Here is an 18880-nt window from a genome sequence, read left to right on the forward strand (position 1 = left end):
CTCCACCTCTCTCCTGCGGGAAGCTTGGGCTGGTGGGCACCCTTCAGGATGGGCTGGGCCAGCACCCTCCCAGGTTCATGTCTGGGCTCCTCCTCCGCCTACGCTATCACACTCCCAGCTCACCTGCTCAGGTTGGGGCTGATGGCTGTCGCTCCCTTTACGCCCACGTGGCCTCTCTTCCCCTCATGCCTCCTGCAGCCCCATTCCTCCCGGTGGGGAGAAGGCTGGATTCCTCAGGTGCCAGAGGGCCCAAGCTCCCTCTCGGGGCCTCTTGCTACCTCCCTTCCCCTTCCCCTCCAACTCCGGCTGTGGCTCTGTGGCCACCCTGCTTCCTGGCACCACTGCCTGGGAGCCTCAGTTTCCCCTCAGCCAAAAGCAGCCAGGCAGGAACCGCCTCCAAGGCCCAGCTTCCCTGTGGACCAGCTGACTGAACTCCTCTTCATGCCTGACTCCCTCCTATGCCCCAAGGGACATGAGGCCACCAAAGGGGAAGCCGAGGTTGGGCCTACCCACCCTGCTGTCCAAGAGGGGCTCTGGCCACCATCAACTGAACCAGGGCCAAAGTCCTGTCCAGCCACCTCTTCTGGCTCCCTCCCTCAGTACCAAGTGAGGCATACAGGCCGCTGGGCCAGGGGTGACCACCAGTTAGGGGAGCCTCGAAGGAGGAAACCGGCCCATGGACCCAGGTCTCTCCATCACCGCCTCACCATCCCCAGAATTGGACCCCTCAGCTCTGGTCGGCAGGGCCGCGCTGGCGGAGCAGTAGGCCTGCCCTTCCAGGGAGTGCCAGGGAGACCGAGGGCCCCGTGGAAAGGGCCACCCCTTGGCTTAGGCAAGCCCGGCGCCCCATTCACCCATGAGCACCCTCCGAGTAATTGTTCTAGGAGGCAGCGTGATGGTCTTGGGGGCAGGCAGCACGGTGGGGCCCCTGAGCAATGGGGAGGCGGTGGCCTGGAGGCCCTGGCAGGTGCGGGGAGGAACGCTGGAGCCAAGCACAAAGGCTGTGGGGGGAGGGGAGCCTTGAGCGGGCCTCCACCCCCTTCTCTCCCACTCGCAGCCCCAGAGAAGAAGCAGCAGCTGTTCCAAGCTTCCTGCCCTTCCTTGAGACAGGTGTTGGCTGAATTCTCACTTCCTCGCAGCCTGGGAGAGCTCCTCCGCCCCCTCTCCACCCGCAGGCTGGTGCTGAGTCAGCAGCCGCCACTTCCTCTCTTCCACTCCACTGCATCCCCACCACCTAGGAGGAGCGCTGAGCCCTTCCACGTGGGTGACTTCCTGGAGGGCTGACTCCCCTGCTGCCCCCAAGCGGCACACCTCAGGGGGAGGTTTAAAGGAAAGGATGGCAAGAGGAAGCAATGATGCCCCAGGGAAGTTCTTGCTCAGAGGCCGAACAACAGCAGCTGCACCAGGAAGCAGGATGGGCCCCAGGCTCAGGACTCCCAGGGGGAGTGCTCACCGCTGTGGCAGGGCCGCCAGGAGTCCCTGCTGCTCCCCTGTCCCTCCAAGGGCGGCCCGCGGAAGGGCCGGCGCCCGTCTACTGAGCGCCAAAGTGCATGGCTGCTGCCCAGTGAAAAGGCCAAAAGACAATGGAAATGTAAGTTATTCTCATCAAGAGGAAATCACAGTTTTTTAGAGCAGGAAGGGGCAATTATCTCCCTTGGCAGATAGGAGGTACAGACCCACAGCAGTCAGGCTCGCCAGCATGTCACATGGGGGGGTTATTGGCAGAGCAGCCTCAAAGCAGGGCTGCGCCCACCGTCCTGCACAGCCTGCCTGAGCGCTCTACCCCCTGAATAATGGGCCATTATTGTTACTGTTGTCTCTGGCTGGCTTCTTACTTCTTTTCATGTGTATCACTTCATGTGACAAGTCCTGGAAGGCAGAAACAATGGACCCATCGTCCCCATTTGACCGATGGGGGAACTGAGATCCCATGAAGGAAGCTGACTTGCTCAAGATCACAGTGGACGTTTGTAGCAGAACAAAGACCAGAACCCAGATCTCAGAAGAATTTATCCAAATCTGCCTTCCCCACACCCTGTTTCCTGCCCTTCCTCCCCCCTCTTTGGGCCCATTGATGGAAGGGCAGAGAGGTCTGGAAGCTGTCAGATTCCACTAACCCCCTACCCTCCCGTGGCCAAACAGCGGCCCGCGGGAGGTCACAGGCAGACCAGCAGGAGTGGCCCGTGACCCAGGGCCATCGGGTGCCTCACAAACCGCCAAGCCCGAATGCAGAGCCACCATTCAAGTGGAATATGGTGAAGCCATTCAAAGTGATGCTGGTAAAAACAGCTTAGCAAAACACGAAAAGGCTCTCGATATGTTAAATTTGAAAAAGTGGAGAATGCAGAAGTGTATATCACCGTTTACAGCTCAACAAAAAAGACGTATATGAGTATGAACACAAATGTGGAAGGCCTTTCACTAAAGTGATCAGAGAGGTGGACTCCTCAGAGGTTTTTTTCCTTTTGGTCTATTTACCAAACTTTCCAAAATGTGATTCTTCTACTTGATGATACAACATAGACAGAATCTGCGAAGGCGTCACAATGACCTGAGGAAGCTTGGGAAATGTGCTCATGACTCGGAAGCCAAAGTCCTCAAAGGGCGACACCTGGTTATTTAGGTGGCAATCAGAGCAGAGTGCCCCCCAGTTAGGCCGGCCGGGCCTCCTCCGAGCCAGAGTCTGCAGGCTGAAGGACTCACCACGGGGTTCCAGCCCCTGCTCATTTCCTACCCAGTGGTCTCTCTGGTCCACTGTGCACCTTCCCTGGCTCTCTCCCTTCCAGGAGGAGAGCTCGAGGTTGGGGACTTGACCTGCCTCACAGCATGGCCGTCCGCGAGCTGGACAGAGGCCTCTCCCAATGCGGACAAATTGATGCCCCCAGACATGGAGGAAAAGCAGGGATTCCTTTCCAATGCTTGTCTTGGTCTCAAGAGGGCTCCTAACAGTGTACAGGCCATGGAGGCAGTGCAGGGAACCACAGCCGGCCAGCTAGTCACCTGGCATCCACTTCTGCCTCAGCCATTTCCTAGCTGGGGGCAGGCAGGGATGGACTTTCCCCACCCTTGGCCTCAGTTGCCTCCTCTGGCCCCCAATTACCTCCTCCCAGGCTGCGTTGGGGAGGAAATAAGATAACAGAAGAGAAAGAGCTTTGAGTTAGGGAAAATCCACTCTATGCAGACAGGACGAATCCTGAAGTCGGAGCCCGGGCCCCCCCTCTCACGCCCTGCCCTTGTCCCCAGCTGCCAAACCCCTCTCCCTTCCTTCTCCCCGACTCTGCTATCCTCCTCATGTGGGGAGGGCTGACCTTTTCTGCAAAACTGTGGAGGCAGTGATCCTGCCACCTGCCGGCCTTGGGGTTCTCTCTTCTCAAGAAGGGTGAAGTTTGATAAAAGTTGTTCAAACTGAGATATGGGGGCACAGCTCCCTGAGGGGGTCAGTGTCGGCAGAGAGGTTGCTGCAAGTGTGACCTGCATAACTAAAGATGCATCTCTATAACCAAGTAAGGCACGGAGGGAGAGTTTTTTGAGGGTGTGTCATGTAAATGTGATACATTTTTATCATCAAAATTAATTTTCTACTCCATCCGGGTACTAGAAGTCTCAAATCCCAGGACATTGCCATGGTCCCCTTCTCTCTGCCACCTTCTGCACCTCAAATTCTATTTATCCGCACGCTGAACTAACCTATCCCCCAAATTGACTGTTTCTCCCATCTTCCCCGTTTGTCTTCATGGTCTTACATTTTCCCACGCACGCCCAGACCTCCCGCCCCTAAGCCCCTCCCCACTGACTCAGTTCTGCTCACTTCCTCCTATGGGAAGGCCCCTCTTGCAAGCCCTCCTCCCCCGGAGCCCTGGTTTGGGCTTCCAACAGCCCTGGATGCCCACCACGGCCTCCTCCCCGGCTCAGCCCCCTGGGCTCACCCCCTGTCATCAGTTGCCAGAATAAGAAGCTGTTGAAGCACCACTCTCCCCAGACAGCCTCCAGTGGCTAAAGGAGCAAGTCCAAACTCTGCCAGAACTTCCAAAGGTCTTCAGAAACTGACTTCAAAATATCTTCCAGCCTTTTCTCCATTATTCTCCCAACCTCATGTTGCTTATCCCCTGGAGTTGTGCTCTCAGGAGAACCATTCAAAGACAGGACAATGGTCCCGATGCCTCCCAAAGATGTGCAAGGCAACAGGTCTGCACACATACCCCGAGACACACACACACACACACACACACACACACACACACACACACACACCCCTCCTCATAAGCACTCTCTGTTCTTGGCAAATCAGCAGATCCACTTGGCCCTGGCCAAAGTCTCACTCCATTCCGGTCCCCACCTGGGGCTCTTACTCCTCTTCCTCCTGTATACATACCAACCTTTGAGGCACATCTCAACCCCACTTCCTCAGCAAGTCATCCCTGACTTTATTTGATCCCTTGGCCAGGAAATCCCTACAGGTGTGGGGGATGGGGGCAGCCACCTAGCATGCCCAAGGCACCTGCTCTGCGCCAGGTGCCTTTGAAAAGTCTGCACACCACACACCCTATCAGGTAGGTATAATGATAGTCATTGTTTAGATGATACTCAGAGCAGTGGCCTAAGTTCACCCTTCCCAGTCAAGACTGGCGTAGGACTCAACGGCTGGACTGCTCCAAGCTCTTCCCACCTCAAGTCAGGATGTTCTTGCTGTTTGGGTGCTGTGGCACAGAACATCTCAGCGTCTGGTTTCCTAAGCATTCATCTTCCAGCCTCAGCATAAGCCTCAGGAGGGCAGGCACCCAGGTCCTACACTGCTTCACTTGGCTCCAAGTAGGAATTCAATGAACACTCATTAACTAAATGAACAAACAAGTGAGTCAGTGAATGAATGAATGACTGAATACATGAAAACACAGGCATTGCAAGTGGTTCGGCTGTGGGGTTCTGAATGTTTGCTTTTAGTTTGTAAATCATCCAGAAAATCTGAGCCTCTCTAAGGTACGCTTTCCCCTCTGATTCTCTTAGAAATATATTGGTTCATCTGTGGCCAAGCCATACCATACTAATAAAAACTAATTCACATTCATATTATGTTAAGCCAGGAATTTTTAAAGAGCTAGTTAGATTCAAAGAGAAACCAAGGCACAAGTGTCTTGCACATTTGAGCAACCGTGGTCAGCTAGGACTGAGACATCCAAAGTCACTCCCTGAGTCGGAGTCAAGGGCCTGTGTCTCCTGGCCAGGAAAGGGGTTTCACTTGCACTTGGATCCAGCACAGAGCTGTTGCTTCCCTAGCCCAGAAAAGCATTAAGGTTTCCAATGGACACCACAGGCTGCTTATTTAAAGATGGGAAGGACACAGTGGGTAGGGCAGGAAGTGAGCAAACTAGGAAAGGAAGAGAGGTGAGAGGTGGCCCAGTCTCTGTTATCAGCATCTTAGGGCATGGAGACTCTTGGTGGTCTTTTCCCCTAACCTTGAGTGACTAATAGTATTTGCTGATTTATGAGAACTATTATTCAAGTCAGCTCCTCAATTAGGTGGACCTTATCTGATGCTAGTTTCAGGAAAGAAGTTCTCTTATTCAAAAGAAAAAGCCATAAACAAGAACTATGTTCCATCGTATTACAAAGTTCAGCGTAGGATCTGTGGAGCAGGAGTCTTTTCCAAAATCTTTTAGAGTTAAACTTTATTAAAACAGGTACACATCTGTTGGCTGAGAGAGTAGATATAAAGTGCAATGGCTTTGTAATGACTGGATCATCCAGTCAGAGGAAAAGCCTCCTTCAGATAAATAATGTTTATTCTGGCTATCTGGATGAAAACATAGTATGCATTTGATAAATTGCTAAAACATGACTTCCCATTAACCCACTAACTGTCCTTGTTGTTACTAGGTTACTAAACCATCCTCAAAAGATATTGACCAAATAATTCCAACATACATAACATTCACTTAAAGAAATAAAATCTTAAGAGTTGCTTAATAGCAATCTAATGAACTACTGCTCTCTAGGACAGAAATGACGGCAATCACCTGAGTTGGGATAGTTTTCCTTACTGTTGAGGTTGGTTGGAAGATGGCTTATTTTGCTTTCTCAAACTGGGAACGAAAGTAAACATTTCATGAAAACCAAAATAAAATGAGAAGGAGAGGAGAAGAAGGAGGGGGAGAAACAAAATCCTTGAAGACCTGCATATCCCTTCTTACAAAAACTACAGCATGAGCCTCTGCTGGGAACTTGCATGTGTGTCCATGTGTCACAGTAAATCAGCTCAGCTTTCCCTTCTGGGCTGGAGAGAGCATGAGAACAAAGGGCCAGAGGAGAAAGGGCAGCCATGGGGGGAGAGGAGAGCCGCACCAAGCCACAAAGAAGGCAAGGAAGCGCTGTGGTCAGGCAGGGGTGCGCCTGCCTGGGAAAGGAACGCTGGCAGGGGGCGGAGGCGGGCCAGGAGACAGCCCACAGGAGCGCCGAGGAAGCACGTTGGCCCAAGGAAGAGCGCTCCAGAACGATGACCCTTTGAAGGAACCATGAATTTCTTTAATCAACTAATTTCCGGGGTGACTAAAACGCCTCATTTGTCAAGGCTTGTTCTGGACTGAAATTGAATAGGTGTAATTGACAAATGCTTGAATTTGGGTTCTACTCTGGGGAAAAAAAATTACCTCTCCACTGGCTCCTCAAATATAATTATGGAAAAAAGACAAATTTTTAAGGGCTCTTCTTCCAATTCAATTTGGGGTAAGGTCATGACTTCCCTCCTGATCCCCCCAACACACTTTGACAATGGCAGAGATCTGGCTTTCTTTCTCAAGAGGGCCACTATGGCCACAGATGAGGCAGCTGTCAGGAAACGGCTGTAATCAGCTTTAACTGGCTCACAGCCTGCAGAGGGCACAGACCCTCTTATTCCTACAGTAACAGGTCAGGCTGCTGGTCCTGGGATGAATGTGGGAGTGGTCTGAGTTGGTTTCTGTTTCAAACATCTTCCTTATGCAGGATCTCAATGCAAAACTTGTATCACAGGTCCCAACAATTTAAATATGCACACAGAAGAGGGTACTTTAAAATTCCAGATCATGGCTTCAACTGCATGTAACATGTCACCCCCAGCATGACTTATAAGGACGGTAAATCAATAAAACAGTAAAAAGAAAAGTTAAAACACAACTGAAAATGGGTTTTTCAGGCGAGTCTGAAATGCTACAAGATTGCTAGTTAAGAACAGTATCCCTTTTCTCAACCTAAGTGTTACAGCCCCATCTCTTCACCAGCATCAAAAACTGAATGCCCATGTAACTTGGAAACTGAGATGAAATGTGGAGGCTATTGGGTGGGTACACAGGTAGCCAAAGATAGGAGCTCCTTCTATGCAGCAGAGCTATTTTGGTGTGACAGGACAACTGACCCACCCCCGCATTGCCCCAGACATCTACCCTAGAAAGATATGGACTAGATGAGATTAAAGTCACCATATCTGTACCACAAAACAAAAGAAAACAAAAAAGTTAAAAAAAAAAAATCCAGAAAAGGCATTCACTCAAATCTTACAATGGGAGGTGGGAGTGGTGGGTGGGTGGGTGAGGGTGGGGATAGAAAAGCAAGGGGGAAAATCTAAACAGCAGGATACGACAATAAATGGGAAAACAGCAAGAGAAAAAGCACACTAGGTTAATATAGGAAACTAGTTCTTTATTGAGAGATTGTATATTAGTATTAGTGGATTCTGTGTGTAACAATGTCGTCATGCACACGATACAAAAAAAAAAAAAGGCTGGGCCCACCATGCTTCGGAAGGGCAACAGAACAAAAGCAGCGTACAATGAGCAGATGGCCCGGGCTACACGAGCACAGTACGTTTCAGCAGGGTAACATCTCTAACCGAGCGCTGTACATTGTCAACTGGGGGATGTAAAAAAATACAGATCATGCTTTAGTTTTAGTACAAGAAAAGGTGAAAAAGATACACAACCGAAAGGATATTTGATACAGAAAAAATTACCCACAAAATAAGAACAGGAAGTAATTCAGCACAGCAGAACACGCTATCCCTGTTTAATGGAAAACCATTTTGCTGGGGATCCTTTTTCTTTTCTTTTCTTTTTTCTCTTCTCTTTCTTTTCAGATTGCCAAATGGCAATCTGGGGAGGCCCCTTGGGACTTTATTTTGGAAGGGCCCTCGAAGTAGGGGCCTTATTCTTTATTGCTGCTGTTTTGTTTCAGTTTTCAAGCAGGTCTGGCTAGCGAGGCAGCAGAAGGGGGCCGGCTGTTAAAGGGGCAGCTCTGAGGGCCAGGGCGGATGTACAAAGATGCTCTTGACATTGTACAATTAAACAATTAAGATGCCACGGCTACGGCTCCCCCTTAAGTCAAGGACCTTTTTGCTACACCACATTTTCAGAGTAGCAGCAACTGTCATTTCATCAAAATTTTTCATATCTATATTTATTATTTCTTGCCTCTGACTAAACGTCATCTCTTCACTTATGCCTGGGTGCTACCAGGAAGCTAGCTGATGGCCACCCAGATAAGTGGGAAATGGGGTGCTACAGCCTCCAAGCCAAGGCAAAAGGAATCCACTTAACAGGGATTTACAGTGCAATGTACTCGGCTAAACAAGATGAGATACAAAAATGGTTATTTCTCTACATCTATTCTGAAATGGCCTACATCCTATACTACTACAATGGAAACTAAAAGGAACAGATTTAAGCTGGCAAGCTATCTAATAGTTTTACAAGAAGATTGTGGTTTAGGACCTTGTTGAGTTAAGCATTAGTATCCTCTATCGGAAGGTCATGAATTCTTATCACATTGTGCTAAATTTTACTCACAGCCCAATTAACCCTCAGCCCTTGAATTTCCTATGGGCGTGTTTGCCATGAAAGTAAACTTTGACTGACTGGCAGAATTTGTTTTCTTGGGTGTTTTTGGTTTTTTTTTTTTTGAGGGGGGGGTGTATCAAAAATAAAATTTAAAGGCAGCTGAGCAATTTGAATTTCAAAACATGGAATCAGCATCCTGCAATGGTATTTAGAGATTGGTGGTATTAATGAGGATGATAATGATTTAATCAGGATAATTATACTTTCAGGCTCAACATCCTTCTTAATCATTTTTGAATTTCTGCCTAGTGTAATGTTCCACACCCGTTTTAAGAGGAAATGCCAAGTAATAAGATATAATTGTGTATTGGGGGAGGGGTTGGCATTTCAAGGGAGATCTCACCCAGCACCCCCCCATTCCTATTCTTCACACACCCACTCCACCACCGCCCCCCGCTGCTAGGCTGGCCTGAGATAGGGGATACTGCCGCTTAAATAGCAATGCCTTCCTCAGATGGAGACAGGAGATGGTTAAGAGGGGTGTCACAATACAGCTAAATGCGGAGGCAGAAGGGTCACAGCGCACACAGCAGCGAGTTGACCATTCACTGAGCTACACAATGAAGAAAAAAAAAGATTTGATAAATGCAGAATGTCATCATTCTATCATCACACGAAAAAACTGTGGTTCAAACAGGCCTAAGGGGGCCAACCTTGCCTTTTAGGTTCTGGGGAGAGGCTGGGTCTGGGGACAGCTGGGCTGAAAGAAGGAGGGCCGGGCTTTCATTCTCTTGCCCAGTCGGGCCCCTGGGGCGCACTAAAGCGCCGGCTTGCGACGCCACCCCCCACTCTGACTTGGTGGAGCAGCCCTGGCCGCAAAGGGAAGACATCATTCTGAGCTTGAGGGAGGGGGAGTGGGGGAGGGCCTCAGCCAGCAGGGATTTAAGCAGACGTGGAGTGGGAGAGGATAGCAGAAACATTTCCAAGAAGAGAAATGTGAGTCCAGAGGCAGAGTACAAAAAGAAAAAAATAATAATAATGAATCTAAATGCATCTCGGATTTGCTTTGGGAGGTGGGAGTTTCTGATTAAAAGAAAATGGAAGAAATGTGAAGGGAGGAGAAGAGGGGAAAATCAAGCTATTGTTGTAGCAGAATGTAAGGGAAAGGGGATGTGGGGCAGGGGACCGTGCAAACACACCCCATATATCACAGTTAAAAACAAAGCCGGCGCCGGCCTGCTGCTTTGTCAACGCCTGCCCGGGGCAAAGGCCTGGCTTGGGGGCAGCGTCCCACCTCATCCTCACACACAGCGCAACAGCCAAGGGCCGGCACCCCGCTCCGGCCCGGCCCAGGGGTGCACAGCAGTGCACGTCTGACTCTCCGAGGCGCGCACACACTTGCACACACTCGCATACACACACACACACACACACAAGCATCTTGAACCCATAAATGCAACTGTCATACAAAGACCATGGGGTGGGAGGGGTAGCACAAGGGCGATACACAAAAAGGGTTAAAGGGGAGGAAAAGATGGGATGGGAAATCGTGCAAGTGCCCACGAGAATGCGGGGGCTGGGGCATGGCATAGGGCAGATGGGAGATGCAGATGCCAGGTCCCAGCTAACCAGCCATTGGTATCAACGACCAGATGATGGAGAAACACAAACAAAAATGACACGAAACACACACACACCTCAAAAAAAAAAAAAAAAAATCACAGGAAGCCAAGTACGCTTACACACACAAACACACGCGCGCGCGCACACACGCAGTCCTGTATCTCTCTCCGTCCTTCGATCACACAGGGCTAGGTATCGGGGGAAGGGTCTATGATTTGGGGGAACCGCGTCCGCCGCAAAGAATAAATAGTGGGGCTGGGAAGGGAGGGAGGGAGGGACTCGAATCGCCAAATCCTAACTTCACTGCAAAAGCTCCCACGAGGGCAGCCACCTCCACACTGGGGGTCCCCCCAAAAGGGAGAGGGGAGAAGCCACCGCTCGCCCCGCGTCCTCGCGGGTGTGCCCTGAGCCCTCCGTCGCCCTCGGCACCCGCCCCCACCCCGGTGCCCGCGGCGATCCACGCTCCGAAGCGGACCCCGAAAGGAAAAAGCGATACCTCTGTTTCGCACAGAGCCAAACACTGGAAGCACGAAATAGCCGACGTGGACCAGGACCATCCTGGCTCCTCGCGCGGCGGCGGCGGCGGCGGCGGCTGCGCGCGGGCCCTTTGTGGCGCGGCTCCGGGGCGCGGGCGCGGGCGGCGGCGGGGCTGCGGGAGCCGCCGGGGCGGGAGGCGGAGCGCGGGGCGCGGGCGGCGGTGGGGCGGCGGCTGGCGGGGAGACAGATGGCCCATGGAAAGGCTCCCTTCCCGGCCCCTCTCGACATTCAAAGGCGCTGGGGCCGCAGCTGCCGCCACACAAAGGCGCGCGCAGCCAATGGGAGCGGAGCGCAGCGCGGCGCGGCCTCGCCGGAACCGCGGGGGACAGCGGGGACCGCGGGAGCGCGGGTGGCGGGGGGGAGGGAGGGGTGACGGCTGAGAGGCAGCGGGCGGCCAATCGCGGTGGCCCGTGGCCGGGCGCGGGAAGGGGGTCAGCCCCGCGGGGCGCGTGGAGCCCCGCGCGGGTCCCTGGTCGCCCGCAGGCCGGAACGCGCGCGAGTGGAGCGCCCAGCACACAGGCGGCGTGCACACACCGAGAGCGACGTGCACCCAGACATGTGAAGGTGCCTTCGTGCATCAGGAGAGACAGGCTCGAGCGCTCCGAGTGCACACGACCCGGAGGTCCTTGCACAGCGCTCCCGGGTCACTCGGGGACGTGCGCATGGAGGCTGGCCCACGTGCAGAGCCCGACTGCAGGCACAAGTGGAGCTGGAAAGAGAGCAAGCGCGGCACACGGGACCCAGGCACTGCCACACAGACCTGCACACACCGAAAGCCTTGTTAACCAAACACGTGCCAAGAACGCATTCCCAAAGACACACAGAGAGGACACACAATGCAGATATGTACACTCCCAGGCTCCTTGCCTTCGCACCGCTTTGTTGCTTCTGCAGAGCACAAAGCTCACAACATTTATTTGCCGAATTGAAAACCACTCGTACATTGAGGCATGTGCACACGGTCTACAGAGGCACGCTCACGCAGAAAACCATTCGACCACCATTCTCCCCACTGGGACACAGGCACAACCAGCCATGTGCACAGACACACCCACTTCCACAGCCCACAGGCACATATATGACATCAGGGCTAGGAGGCTCCTCAGATTCACACGTGGAGGCACAGTCACAGTGTCTCGCGTGGCCTGTGACTGGCCTGCCGGGTACAAGCAAGACAGAAGCAAAGAGCCTTCACCCCTCAGCCCAGTTGTCAGGTAGACGGCTGAGACCTAGTTCCTACACACTTAGCCCACCTGCTGTGAAAATCCCAGCACAACCCTCAGAGCAGGCTCACAGTCCTCAGCAAGACCAGAGGCTGCTTGTCATCCACACGCAGAAAGACAGAGGACATTTCCTACACCAAGACTTGTCTTCAGTGGCTCCTTTATTTAATGACTCTGGGAAAACTAGATGGTAAAACTGCAGTATGTGGAGCTGGAAAAAATCAAATCAACCAAACCTGCCTCCATTGTTGAGCTAAGGAAAAGGAGGCTCTATTCAGTGAATAGACCTTGTGTTGTGTTTGAGGCCCCAAAGCTTGCAGCCCAGAGGGGCCTCAGAAATGGAAGAGATGGGTATCAGTGTAGGGTGCCGGGAAAGGGGACAGCTAGGAGAAGCACCTAGCTGAGTAGGTGGGAGGTAGGGAGGGCAGTAGGAGGTGACTCCAGAAAAGTGATTTTTTTTTTTTTTTTTTTTTTTTTTTTTTTTTTGCGGTATGCGGGCCTCTCACTGCTGTGGCCTCTCCCGTTGCGGAGCACAGGCTCCGGACACGCAGGCTCAGTGGCCATGGCTCACGGGCCCAGCCGCTCCGTGGCATGTAGGATCTTCCTGGACCGGGGCACAAACCCGCGTCCCCTGCATCGGCAGGCGGACTCTCAACCACCGTGCCACCCGGGAAGCCCCCAGAAAAGTGACTTTTAAGTGCAACTTGAAGAATGAAGAATGGGAGAAGTGAGGTCAGGGGAAGAAGACAGCAAAGGGAACACTGCAGATTGGCTTTGCCAAGACACCTACCATATTCCCAGTGAGCACAGCAGGGCAGGATCCCAGTGCACACATGTCCCTCAGACCTCTTCCCCACCCCGAACACCTCTGCTGCCCTCAGAGAACTCAGGGCTGAAGGCAACTGGCAGAACACACCAACAGTTCCAGGCCCCACTTTTGACAATCCTGTCAACCCACTCCTGCCCAGTTCTTTCCTTTCTTCACTATCTATCGAATAAACATCATGCCACCACTAATGAAAAATGTTTTAAATGAAAGGAACTTAAGAATCACCTAACTACTAGAGTTTTTTCCTGTTCTGTTTCAGGCTTTGCCAGTATGCTTATATATGGGTTTTGTCATCATAATCTGCATATTTTTTACCCTGCTTTTTAAACTTAATGTTTTATCAGAAACATTTTCCCATCCTTCTACATAATTGTCTTCCTAATTTTCATTTTAAATGTTTTCATAGTATTCCAACAAGTGAATGTCCTGTGAAATTACTTAATCATACTCTGTTCTTGGGCACTTCATTTGCTCCCAGTTTTCCATTATTGCAAATCATACAATGAACTTTCTCATGCCTCTAGCTTGTTGCTTTTGTGAACTATAACTTTGAATAAACCTCTAGGATTGGCTGGCATTCTTTTTTTTTTTTTTTTTTTCTTTTTTGCGGTACGCGGGCCTCTCACTGTTGTGGCCTCTCCCGTTGCAGAGCACAGGCTCCGGACGCGCAGGCTCAGCGGTCCACGGGCCCAGCCGCTCCGCGTCATGTGGGATCCTCCCGGACCGGGGCACGAACCCGTGTCCCCTGCATCGGCAGGCGGACTCCCAACCACTGCGCCACCAGGGAAGCCCGGCTGGCATTCTTAAATAGACAAGTGTGGAAAACTTTATTTTGCCTCTGCCACACATTTTTAAAGCTTATAAAACTCATTGTCAATGCTACCAGCAATATATAGTGTGCCAATTCCTCTGCAACCTGGCTAGCTTTGGGTGGGCATTCTTTTTTTTTCAACATTTAGTTTTGGCTGCGTCGGGTCTTAGTTGTGGCATGCGGGATCTTCATTGTAACATGCAGGATCTTTCCTTGCAGAGCGCAGGCTTCTCTGTCTCTCTAGTTGTGGAGTGCGGGTTTTCTCTCTCTAGTTGATGCGTGTGGGCTTAGTTGCCCCGCGGCATGTGGGATCTTAGTTCCCTGACCAGGGATCGAACCTGTGTCCCCTGCATTGGAAGGAGGATTCTCTACCATTGGACCTCCGGGGAAGTCCCTGGGTGGACGTTCTTTTTTTTTTTTTTTGAATTTTATTTTATTTATTTTTTATACAGCAGGTCCTTATTAGTTATCTATTTTATACATATTAGTGTATATACGTCAATCCCAATCTCCCTGGGTGGGCATTCTTTATCTTACTTTATACCAGAGTAGCTCACAAAAGCTATGACTGCCCAATCTGAACTTGACAGCAGAGTAGTTCGGGTACACACTCCAAAATCAGATTGCCTGGCTTCACATTCTGGCTCTGCCACTTACTAGCTTAGATAAGTTATTTAACTTCTCCAGGCCTTAGTTTCAATAGCTGTAAAATGAGCATGGATTATAGCTACCTTCCTCATAGGATTGATGTGAGGACCAAGTAAGTTAATACTTGTAGAGAACATAGAATGGTGCCTAGCTCTTCAACCCTTAGTTCTTTCCCCTTTACTTGTCCATCTCCCCTTGCCCACTACCTCTTGCCCTCCTGTTGTTATTTATGAGTGCCTAGTTAATGTGTTCAGTGGACATTGTACCATAACATGGAACATCCATCAGACGAAAGCAATCATCAAGGAACAGACCATCACTATAACTAGGGAAATCCACCTACTAACCATACCCTTCATACCTGCATATTCACACATCAGAGAAACATAACAGTCAGATGCCAACATTCACCAATATACCAACATTCCCTCACAGGCCTACGCCTCCTGCTAAGAAGGAATCACCGTGCGTCAGGAAGACAAGCTTCATTTGTATGAAACCTACCATCTCTCAGCCTCAATGCACCCATCTGTCTAATATGGGTAATAATAACCTGCATTAAAGGTTTATTGTGAGGATCAAATGAGAAGATAGGTATGGATTCTGTAAATAATACAGAGAATTCTAGAAGCACAGATAGAGTAGTGTCTCCAAGAATGAAACTTGATTATTGTCTTGCCCATCTCCTTGTTATACAGATGAGGAAACTGAGGCTCAGAAATGGGCTTATGAACAAGGTCAGAACAATTCAAGGCTGAGTTACAAACAGAATCCATTTTTCCCAGCATACAGCCTAGTACTGTCCTACTTCCCATTTTCTTCCCATTATGCTGGGATGACTGTTTTCACTCCCCCTCCCATTACATAAAGTCCACAGAAGTACAATAAAGCAGGTTCCTAAGAACAGAAAGATTTATAGAAATATTTCATTCATTGTGCTTTTTTCTTTCTATATTCTTCCCACCCACTGCCAAAATCAATACCTAGAGCATGTTTGCAGGCTTAGCATGTAAGACTCAAGAAGAAATATTAAAAATGAAAGGTGAAGGTCAGTCTATAATTCCTGATCCAAAATGGAGAAACTTGACTCCATAAAGTAGAAATAGCACTGTCCCTTTGAACCTTGACCCACACTTTGATTCCTCACTCTCTTGTTTCCACTCTGGCCACCTGCAGAAAGGGTTCTATAGAGCATCATGTTTCTGGAGCCCAGAAGCATCTGTTTCAAGAACTACTCCTTTGAAGCCCAATATCAGATCTGGGTTATGACCACCACTGCCGTTTAGTCAACAAATGAAAACAAATCCACCTCTTCAGTCACGTAGACCTCAAAAATTTTCCAAGACTGATGGCCAGATTCCTGCTCTTCTCCAGGTTGTGTTGGCAACAGGTAGACACAGCTTTCAGAATCTGTGCACAACAGCAGTGCCTCAATCAATGCACCCCCATGATTGGTGTCACAACAGCTCCTGTGCTGAACAAGGCAGGAGGTCTAGCTAGATGCAGCCTGCTGGGGACAGAGGCATGGCCCCAGGCACTGACAATCACTGAGGGGGGGGGGGAGATCTGGGCATAAACACAAGAAAAGAAAGGGATCCAAGAGGGGCTTAACCAGGCTTGACGGTGAGTGAGATGGAAGTCAGGGTGGGCTTGCGTACTCAAGGAATCCTTTAGGATAGAGCAGGGAAGGAGAGGACCCTAAAGTCTGGGTCCATTTCCAACAGGCTGAGAAAACTGGGGAGGCATTGAGTCAAGGAGGTAAAACAGGAACAAAAGTGGAGATGGGGGAAGGGGAGGGAAACAGAAGGTGAGAAGAAGGAGGAGGAGGAGGAGACGGGGAGGGAAGGAAGAAGAAGAAGAGAGGGAGGGGAAGGAAAGGGAAAGGGACAGCAGTAGCAGGAGGAGCTTGGGATGAGTGAGGCTGTAGGAGACAGCTCAGGGCCTGGCTGAATGGGAAATAGGGTGGTGGGACAGATAGGACCAGTGACGACTGAACCTGTCACTCCTGTGCTCCTTGCGTACTCACTAAGTGCCAAGAGCATGTCTCAGCCCTCACACAGGTGGAGCCAACAGGAAACACAGCCAGGTACCCAGGGTTCACAACCCCCCTGTCCATTATAACAAGGAAATTGTCTGAGCACCTGGCTGTCCAGGTTAAATGCTGAAGATCCCAGACCACCTGGCAGGGAGGTGGGGTCCTGTGACTCTACCCAGGGGAAAGGGTTGGAAGCAGGGATGGCTTTCTTAGAAAACAGAGCTGGTTTTGAGAATGCTAGGAAACCATTAAAAAAACAAACAAACAAATAACTGATAAACAGAAAGAATCAAGCATCTATCCTACCTTTTCTTCTATGAACTCCATTTCAGGATAATGAAAAATTGGATGAGGCAAGCTTCTCTTTTTAGAAGTATTGACTAATAAATAAAGAAGTGATATAATGAGAGTACCACCTTAATGAAACAATAGTTCTAAACAATGACCATCAACAGCTGTTAAAATCACCGAAAGAGAGACATGGGCCATGATTTGCCTCCTGATAAAAGAACAGACCACCACTCATAAAGTAGTCCTTCCAGAAAATGGAACCTGAGCCTACTCAAACCTCTAGGTCTAATTTCCAATTGATATGATGCACTGGAAACAGAGAAACATATTAAAAGATACTATAAGTGTACACTTAGCAAAATCCAGATCATGGAAACTCTATGGGACATTGTGTTCAAAAAAAAAATTGTAAAGGGAGAAAAGGAGATGGAGGGGGGCCCTATAGAGGCATAAGGGATATATCAACCAAATGCAACATTTAGACTTGCATGAGATGTGATGAACAAATAAGCTATAAAAATAATTGGGGGGCTTCCCTGGTGGCGCAGTGATTGGGAGTCCGCCTGCCGATTCAGGGGACGCGGGTTCGTGCCCCGGTCCGGGAGGATCCCACATGTCATGGAGAGGCTGGGCCCGTGAGCCATGGCCGCTGAGCCTGCGCGTCCGGAGCCTGTGCTCTGCAACGGGAGGGGCCACAACGGTGAGAGGGCTGCATACCACAAAAACAAATAATAATAATTGAGGAAATGCAAACACTAGATACTAATGATATTAGGGAATTATTGGGTTTTTAGATGGAATAATAGTATTGTGGTTGTGTTTACACAACGAATCCTTATTTTCAGATGCTTTACAGATAAAGATGTATCCCAGGGAGAGGGGTATAGATGAAACTAGATTGGCATTGAGTTGATAATTGTTGGAATTAGATGAAGGATACATGAGGGTTCATTATATTTTTCTCTTTACTTTTGTTTATGTGATGGTTAATTTTATGTGAGGACTTGACTGGGCTAAGGGATGTCCAGGTAGCTGGACATTATCTCTGGATGTATCTGTGAGGGTGTCTCTGGAAGAGATTGGCATTTGAATGGGTAGACTGAGTAAAGGAGATCACCCTCACCAATGTGGGTGGGCATCACCCAGTCCCCAGAGGGCCCCCATAGAACGAGAAGACAGGTGAAGGGCGAATTGCTCTCTGCTTAGCTGGGACATTCATCTTCTCCTGTCCTGGGACATCAGACATTGTGCTCCTGGTTCTCTGGCCTGTGGACTCAGGCTGGGAGCCACACCATTGGCTCCCCTAGTCCTCAGGCCTTGGGGTTTGGACTAGAACTACATCCACTGGCTTTCCTGGGCCTCCAGCTCACGGACAGCGGACTGTGGGACTTTTCAGTCTCCATGATTGTGTGAGCCAATCGTTATTGAAAAATCTCCTTCTATATATCTACATCTTATTTGTTCCATTTCTCTGGAGAGCCCTGACTAATACAGTTTATATTTGAGTTTTTTTAAAGTAAGAAATACACAAAAAGACAGCAGGCACACATCCCTCACTGTGCGGGCACACAAAAAGATGTTTCTTCGGGTTGGGCAAAGTGGAAAACGGCTCTTCTTCCTCATATGCCTCAGAGCCCTAGGCCAGGAGCTCGGGCTGAATTTCAGTTCACACAGCTATGGCAGCTGTGGACAGTTTACCTACTTCACAACCATCGTATGAGAGAGAAAGAAACTCCTGTCTTGTTGAAACCACTGTTCCTCTGGGTTGTGTTCACATCCAAACCTAATTCTTGCTGAAGGTAGAAGTGATTCATACGAGAGGCACCGAAAATACTGCAGGGGTTCAGATGAGGAGAGAGATATCTAGTCAGGTGGATGGGCTAGCTATTGCTATGATAATATTACATGACAAATACTTATAAAATTGCAGTGGCAGACAACAATAAGCATTTATTCTCGCATACGTGCGGGCTCACTGGGGATCGGCCTCACTGGCCAGCTCTGCCTGTGCGACGAGGCAGCTGCAGTGATGCTGCTGGTCTGTGGGCTGCTGGGAGCTCTGTTCCACGTGTGTCTGTC

General features: G+C 50.0%; 1 protein-coding gene across 3 annotated transcripts in view; it reads right to left on the bottom strand.

Annotated features, from left to right (window-relative positions):
• ARK2C (arkadia (RNF111) C-terminal like ring finger ubiquitin ligase 2C) overlaps positions 1-11050 on the bottom strand; it is a 107266-nt gene extending 96216 nt beyond the window's left edge. Inside the window, exon 1 of one of the 3 annotated variants that reach the window (XM_059041008.2) lies at positions 10924-11050. In XM_059041008.2, the coding sequence (XP_058896991.1) occupies positions 10924-10984 (61 nt within the window). In that variant the 5' untranslated portion in view covers positions 10985-11050. The remainder of the gene's footprint in view (positions 1-10923) is intronic. The other 2 variants (XM_067014921.1, XM_067014918.1) reach the window with 2 other exon arrangements.
• Between the last annotated feature and the right edge of the window lie 7830 nt (positions 11051-18880).

This window comes from Kogia breviceps, chromosome 15 (assembly GCF_026419965.1).
Source record: "Kogia breviceps isolate mKogBre1 chromosome 15, mKogBre1 haplotype 1, whole genome shotgun sequence".
In the NCBI taxonomy this organism is placed as follows: Eukaryota; Metazoa; Chordata; class Mammalia; order Artiodactyla; family Physeteridae; genus Kogia; species Kogia breviceps.